Source organism: Taudactylus pleione, unplaced genomic scaffold (genome assembly GCF_031769625.1).
Source record: "Taudactylus pleione unplaced genomic scaffold, aTauple2 ptg000073l, whole genome shotgun sequence".
NCBI classification, from domain to species: domain Eukaryota; kingdom Metazoa; phylum Chordata; class Amphibia; order Anura; family Myobatrachidae; genus Taudactylus; species Taudactylus pleione.
The window spans coordinates 4,638,665-4,659,814 of NW_028284475.1; the positions used below are offsets into that span (position 1 = coordinate 4,638,665).

Below are 21,150 nucleotides of genomic sequence, written 5' to 3' on the forward strand. Positions count from 1 at the left end.
CAATGTCCAAATATTTATGCACCTGACTGTATATAAAACATACATAAATCACACATACATCCAGCCACGCGCTAATAGTCACATACAAATAGTCACTTGTATAAAACAGTCAAACATACATAAAATCACACACTAATACAGTCACATACATAGAGCCATGCATATTACATACAGCCACATATAAATACAGCCTCACATACATAAAATCAAACACTAACACACTCACTTATATAAACATATATTGTCAAAAACATACATAAAGCCATGCATAATATTACATACAGCCCCGCATACATAAAATGACACATTAGTCACACTTATATAACATATAGTCACACACAAAATCACACAAAGCCACACATACATAAAATCACACGCTAATACAGTCTCACACATGCATAGTCACTTATATAAACATATATAGTCACATACAGCCACACATACTATGAATGCCGTTTAGTCGCTATTTAGCACTGCAAGTCGCTTATGAAAGAATTGCTTTCCAGTCCAATTGTGTGGTTCCAAAGCACAAAAAGTTAATTATGTAAAAAGGGGTAACACAATGTAAGAGTTAACAATTAGAGTAAAAAAGCAATAAAATAGGACAGCCGATACATACGCGTGTGCACTGGTCCCAGTATACAGTCATCAGTCCTGAAGTCTGCGGTCACAAGATGTGTGTACACTGAGGCCAGGACACAGCTTATATACCTTACAGGTTTCAGAGGTAACAAAGGGACAAATTGAAAGGTTTTCATTGGTTCTTGCTTCTGGTCAATCTGGTCATTGGTCAGTTCATATGGTGTCATCAGGGGTATGGCTCAGTCTTCCAATGGTCACATTGTGTAGCTTCCCGCCGAAGAACTGGTTAATACTGGCTACAACACTGCATACTAGTAATAACATTCTATTCAATAACTCCTTATCATCCATAACTAGGGGACGCATGATGAGACTTATTTGCCGATAGAAACGGATGTCTGCAGATAAACAGGGATTTAGTATATGAATACCTAATAATCTATACACCCTAAATGTCACTATTTAGCGTTGCAAGTCGCACAAGAAATAATTGCTTTCCAGGCTTTGAGTGTGGTTCCAAAGCACAAAAAGTTATTATTCGCATAAAAAGCATTTAGTTACACGCTGTTATCTAAATACAATTAGCGCAAAAGATTATACATAAACAAGGTACAGTCGATACATACGCAAGCGCACCGGTCCCAGTTACAGTCATCTATCCAGAGGTCTGTGGTCATCCAAGAGAATGGCTACTGACCGGGACACAGGCTTTATATCCAAACAGATCATGATAACAACAATGTAGACAAACATAATTCCATTGGTTCTTGGTCTTTGGAGTACGCTGTAGTTCATAGGACAGTTCACTAGGGGTATGTCCCAATTCTCCAGATTACATTGTCTCTCTTTAATTGATTTAAAACTAGATAGAGACACAAATTACTTCGTCAGGAGTCGATGACGAAACGCGTTGGGGCGTGGTTTGGCGTTGCTTTCCATTACTGGTCGAATAGCCGACGGAGTCCCCGGAGACGTTCGGGTGATATTCAGGCTTCTTCATTTTTATTACTTGCGGTGGTATCTGACCGCTGATTGTGGTACACATATTCATTGAACGAGTTTTATGTCCGCTGTCTGCAATAAAATCAGTTTTATAGATTCATGCACTATGTGGTGCCCCTTATTTCTTGCTCTCAATTCCAGATAAACCAATACCCGTTTGGAACCGGGTTTTAACGTTGGGAAGACGCCGGCCTGTGTGGTACCTGTGGCCTGTGCTATATCTGGCGTCTGTGACACAGATTCTGTTCCAAAAGTCCATTTATTTATTGGATTCTAAAAAACTTCTCACAGTATTATATGTGTGTTTATGCATTGATTGATTTGCGCACTGAATTTAAATATATATGCACGCATTGTGGATACAAATGTGATCATGTATGTATGTATGTATGTATACACACATAGCTTCAAACTGGTTATTATTAATCTGTCTGAACTAAAATAATGACAGCCAATGGAGTAAGCTTTGGCAAACAGTCTGACAATTTTAACAAAAGGCTCTCCTGTGTTTATCCAGAATAAAACTGTTAGTTCTACTTAACCACATCAGCATTGGATACAAGGCCTACAATTGTTAAACGATAGCTAAACGTCTGACCATTGTTTACATATCCGCATTTAGCATATCAGTGTGTGTTCGACTTCAGTTGTCACAGACACACTATCTATATGCAGTGCAAACACTCACAGTATCTTTGTGTATTCTTAATTATTTGTCAAACATGTTCACAAGACATGTCTGTCATCACTGAATATATGAAGTCTTTAAAAAAAAATATATATATATAAATAATATATATTTGTGTATCCGTGTGTATGGGGTATGATAGGATTTTGAACAGTATGCGATGGCAATGCGATCGCACGATGCTAATAGCATACTAGCAACACATACAATGGTTTCATGCTGACGACGCAAGATGGCGTTGTCAGGGGCAACCTAAAATGGGAGTCACTCGATATTAATTTTAAGATCTGGTCTCAGCCAATCATCTGGCTTCGACAAGTATGATACCAAACATGACGTGAACTGTATTCTGAACCTTAGATCCCTTTTAAGTACATCTTACACCATAATTATTAGCTAACAAATACCTTTAATAACTCTGATCATCATCTATAATGTGTGGGATTTTATATGTATGCTTTCGCATATGTGCATCTGTGTATTGAAATAGTAAATGTGCGTCCATGTATGTGAATATATACAGATGAGCGTCCATGTATGTAAATACGCATATGAGCGGGGGCGCGTGTGTTTATTATATATGCACGTGTTATGCGAGTCAGTGTATGCGTGTTTTGAATTCGCATTTGTGCGCATTGGGTTGCACCAACGCAAAGTAGCATCCTCGTAATAAGTCAGACCACAGACTATATAGTCAGATAATGGTAAAGCAATCATATCCAATTATTTGACACATACATAAACTCACATGCTAATACTCAGTCGCATACATAGTCACACTTTACATAGTCACACTTTACATAGTCACACACATACAGCCAAAGATAGATATACAGCCACACCTACAGTATATACCGCCATAAATACATAAAATCACATGCTGATATACATACACACAAAATTACATTCTAATACACAGTCACACACAAAGTCACACTGTAATACACAGCCACAAGCTAATACACATACATAAAATCACACTAGTACACACGGTCACGCATACGTAATGTCACATGCATGCGTACACAGTCTCACACGGATAAAGTGCCCCTTACCTGGGCTATCTTACCATATAGGCTGCTGGATAGTCAGGACTCCTCCCCTCCTCTCCCCCATGGTGCAGGCACTGGATGTACAGTGCTGTGTTGCTCCGCCCCCTGCTCAGACTCCACCTCCCTCCTACAGCTGCCAGTACAGCCCTACACCGTGTACTCACCATCCTGTATGACAGCGATTTTCAACCATTTAAACTGGAGGCACACTACACAAGATTTTATCATTGCCAAGGCACACTATACGGCTATGCGTTGTGTGCGTCACCAATGAAAAAACAAACCGTGGCTCCCACATATTGGCCTCCACAGGAACAAAACACACTACAGTACAAGTGCGCTGAGCTGACCCCCGCAGCACACTTGACAACTGCTGGCGGCACACTAGTGTACCATGGCACAGTGCCTGAAAAACGCTGCTCTACTCCCAACAGGGTGAATACTATTCTGTATTTTAAAGCTTTATTTAATGTATCACTAAGAGGTAACATTGCATTTGAACACTGCATGGTGCTATCAGTAAACATTTGTACATATAATAGGAAAAAGCATAGTAAACATTGGATTAATGTACATTGAGAAATGTAACATGGGTGTGAAAATCACCATAGATGCATGAATGTGTGTGGCAGAAATTACGGCCCTCCACATATGGGTGTTTAGGCCAGATCAAGGGCAGGACTTATTGTATCCCAGTCTTTAATATTAATGTGTTGGTGTCATGTAAGCACCAGCCACATAATTCCTACTGGCCAGTAATCGGTGTATGTACAAAACCATATAATGTTTGTTGTCCCCTCATTGCAGGACATTCCCATACCTACTCTAAAGGAGATTTGTGAGGCCATGAAGAGTAACACTCACGTAAAAAGACTCAGCTTGGTAGCTACGCGCAGTAACGACCCTGTGGCCTATGTAAGTACCCAGGAACTTCATATGTAGAGGGGAGTTACTTCAGAGGAGGTTTAAGGCCTGTGATTGGCCATTTCTTGGCAGAACCAAACACGTGTGGATTGGGGGGGCGGGGCTTATTTTGCTCAGATGTCACTTATTTAAGTGTTTAGAGTATTGGGTGTGTACCTCTCATAATATAGAACAAGAGGAGGGGGGGGGTGAATATAAGATTCTATGGATCCGCAAAGAAAATATATTTTACAAGTACGGTAAAGGTGCCTACACACACACACACACGACGATATTGTACCCTATCTGGCCGATTCCGACGCATCGGAATGACATTGTGTAATAAATGTCCAAATCGCGAGTCCCCACTCACGATCACGATACACATCCCCGCAGGTCGCACATCGCATCTTTAGATCTGCCGTGCTGTAGGGCGGATCTGACAATCTCAAGTCACGATGCACTGGATAGTGTAGGAGGCACGATAGGTCGGGTGTCACATTGGCAGCTTTTTCAGGCCAAATCGTGCCCCCGACTGCCGGGGGGAGTTCAGGGAGAAATCTTACACAACGTGGGTACTGTGAGCACATTGCTATGTATGTAGGCACCTTAAAAAGGATCACCACAATGTTTAATCACTTTGTGATTTGTTTAATCATTTAAAGTATTTGCATTTTTTTTTTGCAATATAAATTTATGGCATAAAAAGGGATAAATGTAAGCATATTTGTGCTTCAATCCCACTTCATGAATTTTTTAACATTTTTTTGGCACCTGGAACTGCAGCCAATAGATTCTGAAATAAAACACCAAATATAGAATTGAATGGGACTTTTCCTGGCCACCCTATACTACCATAAAGAAACAACATCGGCGCAAAAAGCCCTATTTTTTTGGTTGTGATATCACAAGGATGAACAGTTTTAGCTTCACGTCATTTTAAACTTTTGTCAGAAAACATTCCTGTGCGATAAGACTGGGTCTTGAATTGGCCCCACAAAATGTAAGTTCTTTTTGCCGATCAATCGTTTGAAAGGTTAGGTGCAATTGACCCCCAAAAACGTATGCATCACATTTTATAAAAGACATGCTGTACTCAAACAAAGCCACTAGATGGCAGTACGGAGTCAAGCTTCAGAATAATAATTGAGGCAGAAAGGGTAATGACTTAGTGAGGCATGGCCTCTCTGTACAGCTATACCATGTATATTTTATATTGCATCCATTACATATTAAATCACCTATCTGTAATGATTCATTAAGTAAATGCTCCTTTCTAGATGCAGAAATGTAATTGAAATAGAGGCCATTTGGCAGAAGATGTGTACAGGACAATTACTTTTCATCTGTGAATTAGTGAATAACGATTACTGAAAAAAATATATAAATTGTTATGTCGCTGATAGTATTCTGTAAAATGAGGGGCAGCAGTGTAGGTCAGTGCGGCATCGCCATTTGGCAACATCCCCCTTAATGTGCTTCTAATAATGACATTTCTGGGAAATCCTACCTAAAAGGCGCATTGCTCCATAGATCTTACAGGTCACGTTGTGTGTGCGGGGGAAGAACATCTGTTATTTCTCCCGCTGTGTCCGGGCGGCTTCCTGTCCGTTGTGACTAAGAAAAAGGCACATAACTCGCATTGCAGGATCTCACACAGTCTACCAGATAAGGGGACAAATAAAAAAATATTCAGCCTTAAAACCGAATTGAATATAATTAGCATAATTCAATGAAACAGGAGGGGCCTAGATAACGCTGTACTCATTGGCTGTAATGCGATTACTGTCTTCTCTGCAATAAAGCCGCACGCAGTGGTGTGGCTGAGAATATCAAACCTCTCTCTAACCTAAAGCTCACAGAATCGTCCCATTCCCAGTTAGGATAGTGGAAAGTGTGCAATTGTCTTAATATCTCGGCGACGGCATCCCCAAGGTAAGTTAGTGATCGGCACTAAGGGGGGAGGGTTAGGTTTAGGCACTAGGGGGAGGTCATATCCAGGCCCCGGAGAGGGTTAGGATACCTACCAACAGGTGTCTGTATCCTAACCCTGTCGGGAACCCAGTGTCGGGATCCCATCCCGCGAGTAGCTATGGGTACGCGTAATATCACCAAGCAAAGGAGACTTTGCTGCCCCCTACCATCATGTAACCTCTTCTGTCTTCCCGCAGGCAGTGGCTGAAATGCTGAAAGAAAATAAAACTCTTGAGAGCCTAAACATTGAGTCAAACTTCATCTCCAGCGCAGGAATGCTGGCTGTCATTCAGGCCATGAAACATAACTCTACTCTCACTGAGCTCAAGGTGGATAACCAGGTAAGACCTCATTCATGATGTTCATTGCCTCACCTGGGTATGTGCCTACAGGAGGACAAAGGAAAGGGCAGGGCCCTCCGACTTTTTCACTTTGTCCATACGGAAATCTTGTATCTTAAGCCGATCAGCGATACGGGCCTAGCTAGGTTTGTTAGACAATAGTGTTCGGTACCGCCTCTCGGCCAACCAGTCTTGAAGAAACCATGCCTGGGGATTGATCATGGTTCAGAAATAGCTTGTCCTCTCATTTTCTGCAAGTATGATGTTCTAGGGCTCATGGGCCTGTTGTTGGCCCAGCTCGTCCAGTTGAGCCGCTTCAGACAGAACCTAAAAGGGGTTTGCATATAAAATTCAGGACAATGTACATAGACCATTATGGGACTACACGCACTTGCCTGGGTTGTAGGCATCGCTTATCTCCTCGGACATCACCAAGGCCTCTAAGAGATGGGTTCTGCACCTAATTCTAGAGACAGTCCATTTATGAGAAGGATGAATGATAACATTATTTAAAAAAATATTATAAACTGCTAATACCATCATTCATAAATCTACTTCCATTTCTCTTGTCCTTCAGCATCAGAACCTAGGAGACACTGTAGAGATGGAGATGGCCTCTATGTTGGAGAATAGTCCTTCTATAATACGTTATGGGTACCACTTTACACAGCAGGGACCAAGGGCCCGAGCATCTTCAGCAATCACGAAGAACCTGGAGATCCGTAAGTGCTCACCTTGTTCAGAAGGGTTATAGGTATCACAAGCACAACATGCAACATTATCCAGGTCTGTAAGTGACTGTGGCCGAATGTGGTCAGCTGGAGAGATTATCGCCTTTAAATTTTTCCTATTTGTACAGATAAATCCCGATTGGTTATTTTAACAAGTTTGCAATGACGTCTTCACCGCAGACCTTTCCGTAGTAGAGAATGTCCTGTAACTAGACTCTGATTACCTGGATATTGGTGGGAACCACAAAACAAACTAGATCAGTGTATTATTGCACAGTGGGCAAACTAGATAATTAAATTCTCAGCAAGTTATAATCACATCTTCTTTCTGACAGGTCGCAAGAAGAAGAAGGTTTAAGGAATCTGTGACTTCCAACACTCAACTCAAATCTAGCCTCATTCATCTCTAAGGTGGTGCCTATGACGAGCCTTGCCCCGTTCATACAGTATACTCATACAAGTGAATAGCCTACCTTTTGTATTGCATTTATCATGTCCCTTTAAATATGGAATTCATATATTGAGAAAGCTCGTGTCCTTCATCTTCATCAGTCTTGCCTCTGGTGTCCTTCATCTTCATCAGTCTTGCCTCTCGTGTCCTTCATATTCACCCATCTATCCTCTTGTCCTACATCTCCACCCATCTTTTCTCTCTGTACACATCTTTGTCTACTTCTCCAACCATCGTTCCTTGTGTCTTACACATCTACTCAGCTTTTCTATTTTCCACCAATCTTGCCCTCCCATGTGAGTGTCCCATCTCCTGCCCTCTCTCACTGGGTGAACACTTTTCTGGTAACACTGCATAATGTGGTCTTAAAATGAACACAACACCTACACAGAGTGGTGGCAGCCATTTTGTGACATGAACCAAGCTTCACAGGAATCCAGCCAACGTCACTGAGCCATTTTGAGCCTGGTTCCTAGCACTTTGATACGCTGTGCTCTCAGCCCTGAAGATGGCTGCCTCCACTGCCTGTCAGGTTTGACTTAAACCCCTTTCCCCACTTGCGGACCCCCCTCTATCTGCTCATTGCTGAAGAGGTCCATGTTGGTGGGATAAGGGGATGAGACTGGGAAAAAAAGTGAAGTTAATTGTATTTAAAATATGTAAATAAATTGACTTTGACCTGTTAGCGTTTGGAGTGGTCATTTGTCCTGTGCCAAGTACCCACAACAATTCAGCAGGGTTTCCTCAAGATGGTTTGTGTGATACACAGGGAAACATAATAGGTTCAATTAATGGACAAAGCCATGGAACAAATCAAATTAAGTCCATATCATAGTGATCCTTATGGTGCCCAAATACACTTCTATAACCAAATCTGCTAGTGTATGTGCATAGTATGTATGTACTATAATTACAGGAAATTCATTAAATACATTTTATCTCTGTTCTGTGGGATGCCACCGCAGGCAGCTGGGCTTCCACTGACAGACCCATCCCCCACCACCTTGTCTGATGTGCTGTCCCCCCTACGTTTTCAGAGGAGATCCGTCCTGTGTATCTGCAGAACGGATCGGCCACCATTTGGTCTCACATTAAAATTACATTTAAGTGCGAAGAAAAGATTTGATGTTCCCCTCTCAGCACTATTCGCCGACTGCCTGGGGGGGTTGATTATTCTTCAGTAGGGACATGTGGTCACGGGGCTAGGGGGTATTTCAACTGGGGGATCTACCATCATTGTGGGTGGGTCAATGCCACCTGGTAGTCTATTGCCACTGGGCGGGGTACAGTTACATGGGACTTGGGGGTGCTAATTGCCCTTAAATATTTTATTGAAGAAAAATATTGGCTATGCGTGACTTTTTTCACTAAAGAAAGAAGTCCAAGTTCTCTTAGGTCAGTTTTGGGGGTGGGGGGGATGATCTCTACCATTAAGTGACTAAGAGTACATGTTCCCCCTCTGTTATTATTGCCCTCTCGTTTCTGCGCTCACATATTGTACTCCTATCTGCCACCGCACCTGCCCTGTCCGTAACCTTAGATTCCCAGCTGTACATGGACCAGCTCTATCCCTGGTGTAAGTTACGTGGACGCTCCGCATAGACCGCAGTTCCGTCTAGACGCAAACAGCATGACCATGGATTACTTCCCACCCAGTACTGTATTGCGTATTACTCAGGACTTAAATTTTAGGGCCTGATGCTGCACCAGACACGTCCGCCTCTTTTACCACTGTAGCGACAGCGTCTTTGCTATTGCCGCCACAAAACCCTTCCCTGGTGTACATCAGTGCGTACCGTACTCTATATTACTGCGTGGTGAGTCTTCAGACACCGTCCAAAATTGCGCCAGCCCTAGGGCAGGTAAAGATTATCGGTCAGAGTATAGCCTCCTATGTAAGCGGTTGTGTACGTGACCACTTTCAGCGTCATGCCCTTACAACGCAACATTAACGCGCATCTGTTTAACTGCATCCCAGTCGCTGTAATGCAGAAAAGGGAAAATGCAGATGCACACTCTGTCCCTGATTCATTGCGTGCGCATTCGCAGCTGCGTACGGTAATCTGCCAATTGTTGAGTTCTGCACATGCATCGCAGTGCGCCAACTAGCTATTGCGATCGCAGTGGCTACGCAGACCCATCGCAGAGTGATTGACAGGAAGTGCAGTTTTGGGGTGGTCGGGCGAATGCAGGCGTGTTTCAACGCCGTTGGATGGGCGTGCGTAAATTATCCACATACCAGACACAGCCTGTGGCCTGATAGGAATTGCTATCTTCCACGCATGCCGAGTAAGGTCAGGGCTTGTGCAAGTGTGCGTGAGACTGCGATGGTACCGATGGTGTCACAGGCTTGCTATAAACATTACGGATGTGTGGCAAGTAAAGTGGGCGTCCTTAAGTTACAGTGCATCCGGAAAGTATTCACAGCGCTTCGCTCTTTTCACATTGTTATGTTACAGCCTTATTCCAAAATGGAAAACTCATTTTTGTCCTGAAAATTCCACACACACCCCAACAACCCCCCACCATAACGACAGTGTACATTTTTCTTCTTTTTTAGATTTTTGCATATAAAAACAAAAAAAAAAAACATGTACATAAGTAGTCACAGCCTTTGCCATGAAGCTCAGAGTTGAGCTCAGGTGCATCCTGTTTCCACTGATCAATTAAGCTGTAGGAACATCAAGGATTGAGTCCACCTGTGGTAAATTCAATTGATTGGACATGATTTTGAAAGGCATACGCCTGTCTATATAAGGTCCCACACTTGACGGTGCGTGTCAGAGTACAAACAAAGCAAAGCATGAAGTCCAAGGAATTGTCTGTAGACCTCCGAGACAGGATTGTCTCAAGGTACAAATCTGGGGAAGGGTACAGAAAAATCTGCTTTCAAGGTCCCAATGAGCACAGTGTCCTCCTTCATCCGTAAATGGAAGAAGTTCGGAACCACTAGGACTCTTCCTAGAGTTGGCCGGCCGTCTAAACTGAGCGATAGGGAGAGAAGGGCCCTAGTCAGAGAGGTGACCAAGAACCCGATGGTCACTATGTCAGAGCTACAGCATTCCTCTGTGGAGAGAGAGGAGAACCTTCCAGAAGGACAACCATCTCTGCAGCAATCCACCAATCAGGCCTGTATGGTAGAGTGACCAGACGGAAGCCACTCCTTATTAAAAAACACATGACGCCCGTCTGGAGTTTGCCAAAATACACCTGAAGGACTCTCAGACCATGATGAGACAATGATTGAACTCTTCGGCGTGAATGCCAGGCGTTATTTTTGGAGAAAACCAGGCACCACTCATCACCAAGCCAATACCATCCCTACAGTGAAGTATGGTGGTGGCAGCATCATGCTGTGGGGATGTTTTTCAGCGGCAGGAACTGGGAGACTAGTCAGGATAGAGGGAAAGATGAATGCAGCAATGTACAGAGACATCCTGGATGAAAACCTGCTCCAGAGCGCTCTTGACCTCAGACTGGGATGACGGTTCATCTTTCCGCAGGACAACGACCCTAAGCTCACAGCCAAGATATCAAAGGAGTGGCTTCAGGACGAATGTCCTTGAGTGGCCCAGACTTTAATCCAATTGAACATCTCTGGGAGAGATCTGAAAATGGCTGTGCACCGACGCTTCCCATCCAACCTGATGGAGCTTGAGAGGTGCTGCAAAGAGGAATGAGCGGAACTGCCCAAAAAGATAGGTGTGCCAAGCTTGTGGCATCATACTCAGAGAGACTTGAGGAGATAATTGCTGCCAAAGGTGCAGCAACAAAGTATTGAGCAAATGCTGTGACTACTTATGTACATGAGATTTCTTTTTTTTTTTTTTTTTTTTTAAATTAGCAACAAAAATAAAATAAATCTTTGTACACAATGGCCCTCATTTAGAGCCGCTCGCAATTAGTGCGCGCTCGTTTAAAAAAAGGGGGTGGCTATTCAAATGAACCGTGCGCTCTTTGCGGTCTGTTGCTGCCTCCATGTCTGAACGAGCGAGCAAAACATACGCTCGTTTATTTGATAAAAACGCCCCCTGGCCGCTCGCATCCTACGTCATGTCCGCTATTTATGAGATTATTCGAGTACATCGAACAGCGTATGAACTGCTCGCTATTCTTGTGGCTGGTTTTTCCTACCGCTATTTTGCGAGCAGTTCTGAGTAAAAAAAACCAAGTGACGTGGTCAATGACGCTCCAGTTTTAAATATGCACACCCATAAAACGCCCGTTTTGACCTTTAAGCACGCCTGCGTTCTGATCTCCACTCCCCGTTTTCAAGCACCTTCCCGTTACCACCCACATACGCCTTCTCCTGTCACTCAAATTAGCAGGCACTCGCTATATAGCGAACAAACGATTTTCGACCGCACTATCCGTAAGCATGCGCAGATGTGCAAACATCGGTCACAACGAACAAGCGGCCGCTTAAGAGTGGCTCTGAATGAGGGCCAATGTCATTATGGGGTACTGTGTGTAGAATTTTGAGGACAAAAATGAATTTATTTCATTGTGGAATAAAGGCTGTACCATAACAAAATGTGGAAAAAGTGAAGCGCTGTGAATACTTTCCAGATGCACTGTATGCTGCGAGGGCTTTGCGATCGCAATGGATTAGCATACTATTGCAGTTAAACTGCGTGCGCAATCGCAGCTGCAATCGCAGTCTTTGCTGAATCAGGCCCTCTAAGCACTAAGAATACAGCTGATTAACAGATTTAATAATGATTGCCCATCCAACCTCATCAGGTGGGTCCCCAACATCCCTGGTACTGACGCATTATATAAATTTATCTAGGACTTACATTATAGTGCCCATTCAGAAGGTACACTTGAAGGTGAGACTGAAACCCCTTCTCCTGGACTAGCACTCCTCCCACCTGCCCCAGGTGATTTGCATTCCGGTACACACATCTGAATGGGCACTATTAAAAAGTCAAGTCCTATAAAAAAAATATATATATATATATATTTTTTTTTATTATTTATTTTTAGTGTCAGTGTTAGGGACCCACCTGATGAGGTTCACCATGACAAGGTAGGTGGGCAAATTTTTTTTTTATTCTAACCTGTATTAAGAACCTTGTTTTACAAAAACATGTAAATTGTTGGAGTTACCCCCCCTTTACCTCCCAGTTGCTGCCCAGGAACGTCCCATACACTGCCTATATAGTTCTTTGAGTGTGCGTCCAAACCGGTACTGCGTTCCTGTGCAAACTCCCACTGGGACACATACACAACTGCGTTCATGTCTATGGCTCATTCCTAGAATGCTGGTGGAAATTGCTTAACTGAAGTCTTGAGAATTGGGGGGGGGGGGGGGGGGATCATTTACTAAGCAGTCTTAGGAGAGTGAAAAGTGAAGAGGTACCAGCCAATCAGCTCCTAACTGCTTAGTAAATAGACCCCTCTGTCATGATGTACACCCCCCAAATTATATGTTCTTGTGCTGCCATCCCTGTTATAGACATTTATTGTAATAAACAACCAACCAAGTTATCATCCAGGTCATGCAAAACATTGTATCCAGCTACAGACCTCTAAGCATGGACATAGATATTATACAATTCATCTTACATGTGTGTAGAGATAGAGATCTCTCTCTACCTCTACATGTGTAAAACCTCTATAAAACTGTTCACCAAAATTCAAATATTGATAGTAAAATAAAAAACACATCAGAGAAGCTCAGCAGTGACATGAAAGCCATTATGTACCTGTAATTAGATGTAGCAGCTGACAGTGTTTGCCTCATGTGCAGGTCTGTCACCAGAACTGCTGGGCCCAGTACTAATTACACAGGTAGGGCCCCACACCACCACCAAGGGTGTAGCCAATTACCCTAAAAACCTCCTCACTACTGCCCCTTAGGGCTCCCCAAATTCCATCAGATACCCTATCCTTCAGGGCATACAAGGATATAGCGCCAGCAGATTTGTGTTATTACCACATGCCATCAGGCCTTTCCATAAGACATATACATAGAGAGAAAAATAAAAAAATAAAAAAAAAAACACATACAAGTAGAATGTCACTTATTTTCATTTTATTTGCTAGCCTCATTCCACTGCTGCTTTCTAATACTAGGTTTTCTATATTACATATATTGCTGGGAGCATGCTTTCACTATTGAGGGGCCGCCCAAAGATGGCCACCAGCAAAATAAGCACCTTTAGAAAAACTGTCTCCAACTGTGGACTTCACCAAGATGGCCGCTGCCACTAGAGCCGCACTGACCAAATGACATACACAGCTTCCTGCAATTGAGGACAGGAAGTCTTCTTTTATATGCTCATATACAAATATCAATTTTATTTTTAAATTCATCAGCACTATGTATTCCAAACTTTGCCTGTATCTCACCACTGTTTATACAGAACCCATTTCACATGTTTACCAAACAGGAAGTGATGTCACAATTACCCAACATTGGTCTGGGTATAAATATGAGGTCTGTCCCACTCACACTAGCACACCCTTGATAAAGGGTATTTGACAAGACATGTTGGGCCTTCCCAGACTGCACCTCTCCTGAAAGATAAGTATCTTACCATCAATATATTTATATTTATTATCTTACAAAATAAAAAAATATTTATTTTTTTTTAAATTTGAAAAATACAGTTTTTATTTGACTACCAGTGCAAAAGTGTCTGATTCTAATTTTATTTTAGTGCTGTTTTAGTATTCTACCCATTTCTAACCTACGTTTACAGCGATATTTTACGGAATATATTTTCTGCCCCATTTGTTTTTACTAAATAAAACTAATGTTATATTTTTAACACACTGCTCAGTCAATTTTACAGGCTTGGGGATCAGTATGTAATACCGCTGGCCCCAATCACGACAGCGGAAGCCCGGCAGGGGTGAAGATCCCGACCGCTAACCTAGCCCCCTAACCCTATCTCCCCCCCCCCTTCCCCTATCCACCCCCTTCCCCTAGCCTAAACCTAACCCTCCCGGGGGGTGCCTAACCCCAAGTCCCCCCGGGAGCCCTAAAACCTAACTCTCCGCGCCTGGCTTACCTTCGTTCGGTATGCCGGGCCCCCGGCGTAGGTCTAATGACAGGCGTCGGTATTTCGATGCCTGTCATTAGTACCTTGCCGGGATTAGACAGTCGTGAAGCCGGTGGTCGGCACTTCGACCGTTGGCTTCCTAACTGCATTCCCCGGGTTTGGGACACCAGGTGTGTTGCATAATATATTATATACATACACACTTTGTTTTAAACCCTACTAATTAAAATTTGTGGCCTGTAAATTGCTGTCATACACAACATGCGGTCAGCAGTTCTAGATATTATAATATCCATCAATATATCGGCATGAAATATAAGATTAGCACACCCGATTACAGGACACACAGTATACTGGTACCAATCACTACTATGTAAAACATTTCTATAACCGCTCATTGATTTTGTTTATATAATATAAAATATGCATAATAAAAAGGAAAGGAGATTACAGCCCCCCCAGGAGTTACATAACCTGTATAACAGCTACAGTAACAAGACACTTCTATATATGATGGATGCCCATAGTGACTTCCATCATCCTTATATGTCATGTATGATAATATAGATCATTGTAGTGATGGTACTCCTGGGGCTGATAGTCTCTTTTGTAGTAGTGAGTCTCAGCCAAACATCCAATCTCCCGTCCAGCCATTGTATTCCCCTGCACATGTGCCCACAGTCCCTGCACACAGATGTGATTGAGGTGCAGTATTTGTATAAAGTCACAGACACTGCTATCAGGCCATAGACCTGTGTGACTGTACAGCCTCACTAATGATTTGGTTGTAGGAGATGGGCCTTGTTGTGGTCCCTACCATGAGTTGCAGAAACAATTGGTGATCTTATTAATTTTGTGCCCCCCCTGTAACCTGGTTCCAGTGTCAGATGCCTCGGTTTGTCTCCTTTTTGTCAATCACCTGGTGGTAATAAATTTTATCACTGTAAAGTCCTTTCTAACTGTGTAACAGATTAAGCCTTTGCCAGGATGACACCACTTATGATACCCCATATGTGTATAAATATAATCAGTATAACCCACCGGTATCTCTTAATATACATGATGTAAAATACCCCCTCAGTGTAACAGAAGTCATCTCTGTCCGATTCAGTTTCTTGTAAGACTCTGAGCGGATCGACCATGTTAAGCAGCAGATCGGTGTGACACAACTTCCTGGCCAGCTTGCTCTGCGCCGTTTGCAGCTGGCGGATTTCATCGGAGACCTTCTCCCTGTTTTTAGTCAGTGTCACCAGAATGTTTTTCAGTTTCTTCTTCTTTTCAGCTGCGGCCTCATGGAGCGGCTTCACCAGGTGTCCGCGATGCGGGATGCACTGAAGGCAGAGGCAAGCTCGGTCCTGAATGCAGTAATACTCCAGGACCCTCTTGTGCTTGGAACACTTTCTGCCGCTGAACGAAGTGTTGGGATCCAATAAGACATGTTCTGCTGACTTGCTGTGCAATTCCAAGTGATGATCACACAGGGAAGCCTCGCAGAGCACGCACGCCCTGACAGCAGGTACCGGATGATGGATACAGTAGGTACAGAAGACCACCTCTTTCTGTGTAGAGAGGAAATGTTTGATGAGGTTACGTAGCGTCATGTTCTCCTGAAGCTGGGGCTGTTTCTGAAACTCCGCTTTGCATTCAGGACAGGTGTATAGTCCCAATACCCTCTGTGATTTCAGCGCTTTTGTAATACAGACCCGGCAGAAGTTATGTCCACATGTCAGCATTACAGGGTCGGTGTAAATACTCAGGCAGATGGAGCAGCTCAGCTCCGCCATCAAAGCAGGAGACGCCATGGCTGAGAGGCAGGAATCGAAACTAAAGTTCACTCTTTATCTCCCAAGGAACCGGTGTGACCCGTTTTCTCTAGTGGAATTTCTTTCAGATTCTTTCCTGGTTAACTCTAAAGCTGGCCACACACATAGCGATATTTTACACGATTTGGCCGATTTAAACGAATCGTGACAACAAATAGTATAAAATATGCCAAAATCATGAGGAAATCGCGAGTCCCCACTCACGATTACGATGCGTGTCCCCGCTGGTCGCACATCGCAGAGTCAGATCTGTCGTGCTGTAGGGCAGATCTGACAACCTAGGAGGCGATGCACTGTGAAAGTCTGGATGCAGGAGAGATCGTATGAAGATTGGACACCAAATAATGTGCAGAGCTGCCGGGGAGAGTGTCAAGGGAAATCGTGCATATCGGCTGATCGTGAGCACATCGCTATGTGTGGGCACCTTAAAAATTCTGGCCTGAAGTGTTCTGCACTCTGAGCTGTGCATGTACCCACAGGGGTTTTTTTTTGTTTTGTTTTGTTTTTTTTAAAATACCCAACAGATTTGAATAAACATGGCACATTGGGGTAGATGTACGAAGCCTAGAAGCGGTATCAGCACACGTTATGTGTGCTGATACCACTTCTCCCCAAGGTATGATCGGGGGTCTGGGCGGTAAACGACAGGGGTGCTATGAGCCCCTATCATTATCGGCGCTGCCATCTACTAGATAGCAGCGCCGAGCGGCAGGGCCCTGTACGAACAGTCATACCGCATGTCGTTATCGATAGCTACAGCCTGGCGCTAGCCTATACCCACAGCAGGGACAGCGCTGCCCCTGCTGCGGCGACTGCCGGCTCCAGGCTGCATGCGGGGATCTCGCGATACTTGCGGAGCCGGCTGGGACAGAGACAGCACAACAGCACTAGGCTGATGCGCTGCGTTCTCTAGCGGGTAGCGCCGGAGGGGGGAGTTAACGCTCCCCCTCTCCGGCCGATGAGATGTTCTTACAGCTCATCGGTAGTGCTTCCTGCTGCGCCTCGGTAAAGAGGCAAAGCAGGAAGCGGTATAGCAGAACGGTAAGTGCCGCTATCATACATCTACCCCAATGTTTCATATATAGTTGAAAGAAAAGAGCAGAGTGTTAAGTTACGGTGCACTTTCCAATCAATATTCATTTAAACCTCTGTCAACCAATCACTAAAATCGTTAATCTTTATTGATTACGTCGGCGTTCCCCGAGTAGCTGCCGATTCCTAATATAGGAACATATATTATATAATTGTTATATCAATACTGACTGAATCGGAAAATAGGGACAGTGTGATTGGATGATTACCAATACTAACGAACAAGCCCTATGCAGTAAAAACTGGGATTGTGAGAGAGACTCGTATAAAAGGGTTATGCAATTTGATACAGTGGTAGTGTGAGTCTGTATCCAGTGTGATTGATACATAGTAAGCCATGAATCAGATACTGTGCAAGTGATTGATACCAAGTTGCATAGCTTGAAGTGAACTGAGCAAAGTGACAAACTCACAGCACATGATAAAGTTTACGGTTGGCATGATATTATATCCTCACGGGAGAACATAACGTAGTGAAATTATTACATGGGGTTAATGTTAATATCACACTTTTAATAGCCCTATTAAACTAAGACATAACAGTGACAAATATATATATATATTCACTGGGAGAATTATAAATAATATAAAACCGCTATTACAGCATGTGGAATAAGTGCAGGTCCCATATTTTGAGATTATTATTAAATTGGCATTGAAAAGATTATCCATACAACCAGCAGTGAGAGGGGACATTTCTGTTAAACACCTCTTTCTACTTAGCTTGTATTCTTACTATATGCACGACCTGTTATTTTAATTAATAATTCGCCTTTTTCATGGAACACATTTTGTAAAACAGTATTTAACGATTTGACTGATTGGTTGACAGATTTAAATGAATATTAATCAGAAAGTGCACCGTAACTTAACACTCTGCTCTTTTCTTTCAACTATACATGATGTATTCTATTCAGAGTTGTTGGTAGCACCTCAAGCAATAAATAATAATAAATAAATTAAAAATCTCATGACTTATATGAGGAGTGTCGGATAAAAAAAACAAAAAAACATTTTCTCTGTTAAAGATATTTCATATTAATACTGGTGCGGATGGATGGCACAATGTTGTAGGAGAGCGCTCTGCCCTGCCAGTACTGCACGGGGGTGCGCTGACCACCAACCCGACCAGCCAAAACGCGCTACTGTGTGCGGCCTGCCCGCACATCTTCAGTTCTCTGTCCTGCACAGCAGAGGGCGTACCCGTGAGCATCACCTGAGCGGAGACACTATGTTACACCGAGAGACCCTGATTTGCCTCTGTCACCACATTAACCCCATACGTTCCTGGCTGCACACCAGCATTAACCCCGTGTTATCCTGCAGCCTGTTCTGTCTGCACAATGAACTGGTTTTGGTTTATTAACCAAACTGACCTCCATCACACACTGCTGGCACCTATATCAACATCTATAGGTTCTGCCAAAATGATCTCCATCACATGCCCTGGAGAACAATAATGCAAAGCATCAGCAGAGGGATGGCGGGGCATACTTGGTATAAAGGGCGGTCCACCCTCAAAAATGAAGATCCCTTATCGCTGTAAGGAGTTTCTTTTTTTTTTTTTTTTTTATAAAGAGTTTGCCTGTGGGAACCATTCCCATTGTCCCGCTCCTTCTTATAAGAAGGATCTCCAGGGTTGCGAAGAGGTATCCGAGCATGTTCCTCCGCCGTCTCTAAACGGTTGTGCGCATGCGTGAACTCAAGTCAGGTGGTAAGTATCACTGTTGTTACTTCGGCAGCAGTGTTATACATCATGGAGACCGCAGCTTTCCAGAGCAGCTGCCCCGCACCAGAGCAATACTGAGTTGCTCCAGTAGTTAGGTATCCACTGCTGCAACTCACTCATACAGCACCCCCATGATGAATAGGTCCCTAAAGAACAGTACTTTTAACTTCCACTATATTTGTTAAACACATACACCAACGCCATCTAGTGGTACAATTATATTTTGCAGCTCTAACTTCTCCAAAATTAATTCCCACTGGCTTGCACATGCTCATTATTGCGACCCTACCCCCTGCTGTTCATAGTCACAATTTGCAGCAGTCTAGGATGACGCAATTGAATGCAAATCAAGGGTATGACTTAGTTTGTCCCAATTTTGTGTACAGATTATATAGGAGGAACAAAAGACTGTTCTGAGTCCAGGAAAAGACAGCAGGAAGTTATTAATATTAAATTGCAAATAATCCATGTATGAGTTGAGAAGTATGAGTATATAATGTATTTGACAAGAGGCGTAACTGGGGTTGATGGCGCCCCGGGCAAATAAATGTCTGCCTTTGAAAACGGTTCTCTAAAATTCAAATATTGATAGTAAAATAAAAAACACATCAGAGAAGCTCAGCAGTGACATGAAAGCCATTATGTACCTGTAATTAGATGTAGCAGCTGACAGTGTTTGCCTCATGTGCAGGTCTGTCACCAGAACTGCTGGGCCCAGTACTAATTACACAGGTAGGGCCCCACACCACCACCAAGGGTGTAGCCAATTACCCTAAAAACCTCCTCACTACTGCCCCTTAGGTCTCCCTAAATACCATCAGATACCCTATCCTTCAGGGCATACAAGGATATAGCACCAGCAGATTTGTGTTATTACCACATGCCATCAGGCCTTTCCATAAGACATATACATAGAGAAAAAACACATACATAAAATACAGATAGAATGTCACATGAGTATTATATATAGAGAGACAGGCTTAATCCACAGCACTCAACAATCTGGGGTGCCCTTGTTAGATTACCACAGCATCTACACAAAAAATATCATACAAACTCGGCACTCACTTACTTTTCAAGCTGTAATTCCGATGATACGGGGAATGTTCGTTCCAAAATATTGCAATAGTTTGTCAAGCTGACCAAACACTTCACGGTCATTCCCATCTGGCCAGTCCCTACACTGACTCTCAGATATATGATCTCTGATCAGCCACCTTTGGCTCAGGCTTACACACATGAGCATGGGTCCTGGCTTACAGAGAGGAACCTGCTTTTCAAATGCAAGACAAACTTTGCCTATCCCCAGGTGCTTATTAACTGATCTTCCTGGGTGTGGTCCTGTCTCTAAGTCAGGAGCCATATTCACGATTGAAATGTGTGTAAGCCTGAGCCAAATGTGGCCGATCAGAGATCATTTATCTGAGAGTCAGTGTAGGGACTGGCCAGATGGGAATGACCGTGAAGTGTTTGGTCAGCTTAACAAATTATTGCAATATTTTGGAACTAACATTCCCTGTATTCAAAGTAATTACAGTAAGTGAGTGCCGAGTTTGTATGATTATATATATATATATATATGTTTAAAACATGATATTCAAATAAATTGTGCTTACTTGCCATCCTTAGGTGTGACAGGAGGATCAGTGGGTTAGCAATTGTGGAGTCCCGTCTTTGATCCCCTGGAAAGACTTGGTTATTGCACCTGATTGGATAATGACATTAGTTCTCTCTTCCCTTGAGCATAGTCTGTCTCCGTGGTCATGGAG

At 43.2% G+C, this 21,150-nt stretch overlaps 2 protein-coding genes across 3 annotated transcripts in view; one reads left to right on the top strand and one right to left on the bottom strand.

The window, feature by feature from the left end:
• TMOD4 (tropomodulin 4) overlaps positions 1-8,409 on the top strand; it is a 48,942-nt gene extending 40,533 nt beyond the window's left edge. For both annotated transcript variants that reach the window (XM_088467605.1, XM_088467606.1), the window contains exons 7-10: positions 4,132-4,239; positions 6,399-6,542; positions 7,120-7,264; positions 7,609-8,409. In XM_088467605.1, coding sequence (XP_088323731.1) covers positions 4,132-4,239; positions 6,399-6,542; positions 7,120-7,264; positions 7,609-7,631 — 420 coding nt within the window. In that variant the 3' untranslated portion in view covers positions 7,632-8,409. The remainder of the gene's footprint in view (positions 1-4,131; positions 4,240-6,398; positions 6,543-7,119; positions 7,265-7,608) is intronic.
• A 6,257-nt stretch (positions 8,410-14,666) lies between these two features.
• LOC148532563 (E3 ubiquitin/ISG15 ligase TRIM25-like) lies at positions 14,667-16,539 on the bottom strand. Its single transcript, XM_088467722.1, has one exon. The coding sequence runs from the start codon at positions 16,537-16,539 to the stop codon at positions 15,709-15,711; it is 831 nt and encodes a 276-aa protein (XP_088323848.1). The 3' UTR covers positions 14,667-15,708.
• Positions 16,540-21,150: the final 4,611 nt, after the last annotated feature.

Excerpts from the sequence above, each read along its gene's own strand:
- LOC148532563 (XM_088467722.1), bottom strand. The coding sequence starts at position 16,539 with ATGGCGTCTCCTGCTTTGATGGCGGAGCTGAGCTGCTCCATCTGCCTG.